Source organism: Grammomys surdaster, unplaced genomic scaffold, assembly GCF_004785775.1.
Source record: "Grammomys surdaster isolate TR1022 unplaced genomic scaffold, NIH_TR_1.0 126048, whole genome shotgun sequence".
Classification (NCBI taxonomy): domain Eukaryota; kingdom Metazoa; phylum Chordata; class Mammalia; order Rodentia; family Muridae; genus Grammomys; species Grammomys surdaster.
The window spans coordinates 220,773-227,923 of NW_021620860.1; the positions used below are offsets into that span (position 1 = coordinate 220,773).

Sequence of the window (7,151 nt, forward strand, 5' to 3'; positions counted from 1 at the left end):
CTGTGAGGACCCCTGCGTCCCAAGGTGCTGCTGACCTGTGCCTCCCTTGCTGGGCACCAGTCTTCGAAAGAGTCAACCTGGGAGCTCTATGCTTACCCGACAAAACCTGCAATTAGTTTATTCTGATTTAGAAGTTGGAATTGAGTGACATTGTCATGACAACAACCTCTTCTGCCTCAACAAAAAGAAACCAGAGTCTGGTAATGCTACGTTTACTATGTGTGGTTCAGACTGTGGATGCTTCAAGACATCTGAAGATGTTGACTCCTTCATCCTAATCTGTTCCTTTCTTTGGGTGTTTGGGGCTTCTGTTTTCAGTCTTGGGTGGTATCTCTCTGCAAATCAAGGAATTTCCTCATGATCTTCCTAATAAATCTTGTGTCTATGGCATAGCAGAAATGTCTATAATTTTTATTTATTTCTATGACTTTGTTAAATGTTTCTTAACTCCTGATGTTTTTTTAAGAAAAGCTGAGAGCCGTGGAAATCGTGGCAGTAAAGCAAGACTTACTGGTTTTGTTGCTCTTGCTATTCTAGGGAAACCTCATGGTCTGGTGTCATAGTTGGGGTTTCTACTGCTGTGATAAAACACCATGACCAAAAGCAACTTGGGGAGGAAAGGACTTATTTGGCTTGCACTACTATATCATAGTCCATGATCAAAGAGATCTGGGCAGGAACCTGGAGGCAGAACCGAAGCCGTGGAAGAAGGCTGTTTATTGGCTTACTCTTCATGGCTTGCTCAGCCTGCTTTCTTCTACAGTTCAGGACCAACCTCCCAGGGGTGGCCCCACCCACCACGGCTGGGCTCTCCCACATCAATCATTATTCAAAACAGTACCTTACTGACTTGCCTACCAGCCAGGCTTATGGAGGCATTTTCTCAATTAAGATCCTTTCATCTCAGATACCTCTAGCTTGTGTCAAATTGATTTTTTAAAACACCAACAAGGACACCTGACATGCTGATGTGAATAAGAAATGTTTTCCGAGAACTGGTTCCCACTTGGGGTCACTGATTGAGAAGACTATAGAACCTTTAGGATGTAAAGAAAGTACATCACTGTGGGCTGCCTTTTGCCTTTGTTTTATAGCCTGGCTGGCCCCACTTCTCTCTCTCTCTCTCTCTCTCTCTCTCTCTCTCTCTCTCTCTCTCTCTCTTTCTCTTTCTCTCCATCTCTCTGTCCCTATCTCTCTGTGTCTCTTTGTGTCTCTCTGTCTCTCTTTGTCTCTACCTCTCTCCATCTCTATTTCTCTGGGTCTCTCTGTCTATCTCTTTCTGTCTCTGTCTCTCTGTTTCTCTGTCTCTGCTTCTCTGTCTCTCTCTGTCTGTCTCTCTGTCCCTGTCTCTGTCTGTCTCTGTTTTTCTCTCTCTCTGTGTCTCCCTCTCTCTGTTTCTCTCTCCCTCTCTCTCTCTCTCCCTCTCTCCCTCACTCCCTCCCTCCCCCCCCCGTGTGTGTGTGTGTGTGTGTATCTCTCTCTCTCTCTCTCCCTCTCTCTCTCTCCTTCCTGACTGCCAGGCTCCCGTATCTTCCCTATTATGGATTATATCCCTCTGGAACTGTGAGCCAAAGAAAAATGAGAAACCCTTTCTCCTCAAATTTGCTTTTTGTCAGTGTATTGCATCACCACACCAGAAAAATGACACCCCGTATGGAAGACTGCAGTAGATAGGTAAAGCTAGATGTCCCCGAATTGTCTACTCAAACCCATGTTTACTGCTGAGCTAGTCATCGTACCCAGGAGATGGAACCTTCCTAGATAACCATCAGTAGATCAACAGCTGAAGAAAAATACATGAAAAATTGTTCCATGTAGTTAATCACTAGGGAGATGTAAATCAAACTTCAACATCTACAAAGGGCAGAGTGTCTGAAATTGTAACTTTTGACAGGACCAACTGGAGAAGATTCGGATTGACCTGTCAGCTCATCCGTTATTGATGATGGCATGGGTTATGAGATCCCATTATGGTCTGACTATTACGTGTCCCCCCAAATTTGTGTGTTGAAGGTTTGGTCCCCAGTTGACAGCATTGTGGGGAGGCGGTAGAAAGATTGGCCTAATAGGTGGAAGTGGGGTCCTTTATAGAAGTTAGGTCTGGTTCTTCCTGCCAGCCCGATGCTCTCAGAAACAAGACTCAGGCTCAAATATACTTACAAATACCTTGGCCATACATCTAGGCTCTCCTCTGACTAGCTCATAACTTAAAATAGCTCATTTATTGCAATGTACATTTTGGTTCCCAGCACTCATGTGAGGCTTACTGTAGTTTCAGTGTCTCTGACCGACATCTACAGGCATCTACAGTCATGCACGCATAGCCACACACAGATACAGTTTACATAATTAAAAACATTTTAAAAATAAATAAAAGAAATCTCAAAAAAGAAATTTCTGGACTTTCCCCCTCAAAAGAGTTATATTACCTTCTCATAACTATAGCAAAAGAGCAAAGGCAGGAATTACTCTTCACTGCTGAGCTGATCTCTCTAGTCTCTGATCTTTCGTACAAAAAGAAATATAGAAATATATACCTACTCACAGCTCAATAATCTTCCTCTTGCTATTGACCCAAGAGAAGAGAAAAAATACATCTACAAAAAATATTTACACATGAATATAATAAAAGTTTTATTTACAACCTTCATCCACAGAAGAGATTTCTTTAAAATTCATCAAAATGACCAAATATTGATAATGTAACACCAGAGAACAGTAATAATAATAACTGAAGGAAATCAGATGTAAAATTATGTACTTTATGTGACTTCATTCATAAAATTCAAGAATACTAAACAGTAATTCGTGGTCATTGAAATCACTATAATATCTACCTTTGAAGCCAAGAGAAAGGGGGCACAAAATAACATTCCAATGTGATGGAAAATGTTAATATCTTGGTCAACATAATAGCTATATGTCTTGGTCAAAACTGCACCTAGTCATATATAACATTTTCTTAGTTATTACAGTCACTGGGGGCCAAGATGCACCATTTGACAGTATTAACTTTTATAAAGTAAGATACATTTTATTGTTTACTGTTTGTCAGCCACACAGTAGAAAACACAGATATTATTTTCTCTCATTTTTTAATGAAGACAAGTAATGCCCAAAGAGATTATATTCCTAGAAAAAAATACAGTCAATAAGCTAGTCAATAAGAATGTTACACCCAAATGTACATCTAAATTAATTACATGGAAATTTGACCACAAGGCCAGGATTCTTCATCCCCCACTAATTTTCCTTGTCCCCAGTAGCAATTTTTGTAAAGAATTATTTATCAAAACAAAAATCACTATTAAAGTAAATGGATTTATCTTTAGCAAACATTTACTAATGGCCTCCTATATGCTAAGGACCATAGACAAGACATACTTGTGGGGGCGGTTCTGATGCTAAGGTCCCATTCTCCAATTGGTTCTTGACCTGTCAATAAAGGAAGCCATGGGCCAATTGCTGGGTGGAAGGGACAGTCAAGACTTCCAGGTCCCTGGAGGGGGAGGCAGGGAGACACAAGGAAGGAGAACTAGTTTAATCATGCTTTGTAGAGATGAGAACCGAGCAACCATGTGAGATCTCAAAACGGAGTGGCCAGACAGGCCACTCCTACAGACAGGTGGCCAGAGGAGTTTAGTAACTGAAGTTTAGGGCAGGTGGGAGAGACAGAGATAAGAAACTGATAAGGGCATGATTTTCCAGGTGGGAGATAATAGCATCCAGTAGTTGTGCCAAGAAGGCAAGTTTAAAAGGAACAACTGTGTGTGTGTGTGTGTTTTATCCACGGATTCAAGGGAAGCTGGGTGGGGGCTGGTAGCTCTGTCACCTCCCAGAGCTAAAGGTGGGTAGCACAAAACTACAGGAAACACATACTATATCTTAAGAGACTGTCCAAAAATGACTAATAGAACTACAAAAGAAAATCACATATGAGCTTGTGTGTGTGTGTGTGTGTGTGTGTGTGTGTGTGTGTGTGTTTCTTTGAGGATTTCACACAGGGTCTTATGATCCTATTCATGCACTCTCCCAACTCCACTCAGACCTACCTCCACTTTCCAGTTCACCCAACTTTGTGTCCTCTCTTTTTATTGTTTGCTTTTAAAGCTAAGTCCAGATTAGGCTGCCCATATATCCTTGTGTATGTGGCCTTCCATTGGAATGTATTCAACCTATCATGGATGACACTCTTAAAGAAAATCAACTCTTCCTCTCCCAGAAGCTAGCATTTGCCAATAGCTCCTCAACTATGGGTGGGACCTTGTGCTCACCTCTTTATTCGCTCTGGCTTGAGCTTGCATGAGTTAAGCCTGCATGAGTTGAGCATGCTGTCACAGCCACTATGAGTTCCTCTGTGGTGCTGACCTACTGTGTCCTGTAAACAGTGTTTTCTTGCTGTTTGCCACCTATGGCTCCTACAACCTTTCTGCTAACCTGTGTTCAACACGATCCTCGAGCCTCGGTGTGCGGAGTCTGATAGCGATGTCTCAACCTGAAGCAGCCGAATGGCATTTCCACTGGGTTTCAACATGAAAGTTGAGCCATGAAAGGAAGGAGAAACAATATCTATGAGCTGGTAGAGTGGCTGGAGCCAGGGTTTGTGAAATAAGTATCAAGCCACAAGGTAGTTGTCAGTCAGGGAAGGGAGGTCCTGTCTGGAAAGGTAGATGGTTTGGATTGTATCAGTGAAGAATAAAATAAATAAATAAATAAAATCAATATTTTTTCCAGTGAATAGAAATAGTTTAATGACAACAGACATAATAAAAATTGATTTTATTTATTCTACTTTTGATCGAATGTTACAAACATTTAGAAGACGTTATGATCTATTTCTTCATTTGCAATATTTCCTGTTTTAAATAATGTCCAATTGAACTCGTTGATATCATTCCTTGGAGAAAGAAGCTGGCATCATTTATAGAAAAGTCTCATTATCCATATAAAACATTTGGAAACAAAACGGCCCTTTTGCCATCTCTAGTAAGCAAGCAAGCAAAGATGAAGTAAAAAGATTTTCGGACAGCAAAAAAAAAAATCAATATTTTTGAAAAACTATTCTGGCAACAGTAGTCAGTGGATGTCCCAAAGCCATAATGGATGCCATCAATGAAACAACCATGTTTGTCACCATGACCTCTCATAACGTGTACCCTGGACCCCTCTCATGGTCTGAGAGTTCAGCTATCCATTACTGTGCAAGATCAAGACCAAAATGAATAGTCGTGCCCCACAGATACAAGAACAAGCAGCCAAAACTCTTCAGTCAGAACTTACTTTCAAGACAAAAGGAAATATTCCTTATTTTATCTGCAGTTAATTTAAAATAATAACATGTTATATTATGACACTTTTCAGATGGGATTTTGAAATAGGGTCTTGATATATAGCCCAGATCATCCTCAAACGCCTGATCCTCCTGCCTCAGCCTCCCAAGCTGGGATTCCAGCTATGTATCTCCACAGCCTGCTTCGTAGTATTACACTTAAATGAACTGGGCCTATGACAGCTGGCTAATAAGATCATTTCTCTTCAGTGATTCTGTATGTTAATTATCAGTTTACCCCTGGGTTGTGGCTTTATTTTTGTTATTAATCTTTTTAAGTGCATCTTTGAACCCTCAGCCCCACTGCCTTCACAGAGTGATATCAGTGCACCATGAACCCCTCTAGAGTACAGTGCAAGAATTCAAATAACTTGTGAAATAAATCCCAGGATATTATCTTATATACTTCCTCTGATTTCTATTATTTTATTTTCCTTGGTAGCTACCTGAGAAGCAATGTTTGGGGTGGGGGTGAGGGATTTAATTGTATTTTGTTTCGGATCATGAACATTTTTTCCTTTATCAGATTAGTGGATTTTGTTTCCTTTATAAAGAGTCTTAAAGGAGCTGGGGAGAGATGGCTGAATCAGTAAAGAGTCTGTTGCACACACAAACATTGAGGCTTTGAACTCAAGCTCAACATGGTAGCACATCTATAATCCCAGTGTTGAGGGTGGGGTGGAGAGAAGAATATCCCAGAGCTCAATGGATAGCCAGCCTACCTGAGTGGGTGAACTTTGAGTCCATGAGAAACTTTGTCTCAAAAGTTAAGGTGGCACATTGGTGATAGCCTCCCAGCCTGGAGCAGGTTCAAACAAGACACAGAATTGGATTCCTGTGTAGCTTTAAAGACTGATGGTCTCTCCAGATGTTCTAGCTCTCTAACTATACTGAATGCTGATGATAACTTCTAAGAAGTTCTTAAAATAACAAAAAAACAAAACTTTCTTGCTAATTCTGAGGGATAAAACCCACTGGTTTAGGCAATTACCATCTGTAGCCTAAGGGTGAGAGGTTAAGTAACTACAAAGTAGCCTTTGTTGTATCTATCTCCTGCGGGAGTTTCAGGACTCTAACTTTCAGACTGCTAGTTGAAGTCTCAGAAACAAAAAGAGCACTTTGAAAAGTGATTTTAGCATTTGTTTCTAAGTTGTAAAAAGTGTCCTATGAATGCTCTAGAAGAAAAAGGGAGAGAGGACTTGTAAGAAAAGGGGATTCAGGGATCTAAAGAAAGGGGGACAAGCAGAATGTTATCTTCCCTTTGTCTTCAGCACTTACACATCTTTCAGAATATGTGATCACACGGGTAAAAGTTCATGACAAGTTTACACATAAATTCAAATCATAAATCACATAAGAAGTTTACAGCAGAGAATATTTTCATGCATGTCCCTTAGAGGTAACTATCTGACTAAGCATTATCTGTCACAGCTCTACAGGTTCATGCAGAGTTAAAAGCCATAACTACGTTATTAGTGAAGGTTTCATATAGATAAACCCAGTCAACATTTTATCTTCTGTCCTAGCACCTATAATAAATTGTTAGTTCCATTTTTATGACCTTTAGTTACTGGTTTTACAACCTTTTCAAATGTGCTCTGAGTAGGAGATTTTTGCTTGGTATCTCAGAAGCATGGCACTAAAGACTGGCAGAATTCTCACTGAAGTTTTGATTATCAGAGAGAACCTAATAGTGGTCCCACTACAAAAGAGCTTAATAAATACTGATATAATTTTAGGAATTCTTATAGGATCATCATAAAGAATTGAGAAGTCATCTGTTTGTCTATATACCATCAATACAGCAGTATATATTTGTACT

General features: G+C 40.1%; 1 protein-coding gene across 1 annotated transcript in view; it reads left to right on the forward strand.

Annotated features, from left to right (window-relative positions):
• Positions 1 to 406, forward strand: part of LOC114610574 (keratin-associated protein 3-2) — a 5,175-nt gene extending 4,769 nt beyond the window's left edge. The window contains exon 2 of the mRNA XM_028755186.1: positions 25 to 406. Coding sequence (XP_028611019.1) covers positions 25 to 34 — 10 coding nt within the window. The 3' untranslated portion in view covers positions 35 to 406. The remainder of the gene's footprint in view (positions 1 to 24) is intronic.
• The last annotated feature ends 6,745 nt before the right edge of the window (positions 407 to 7,151 follow it).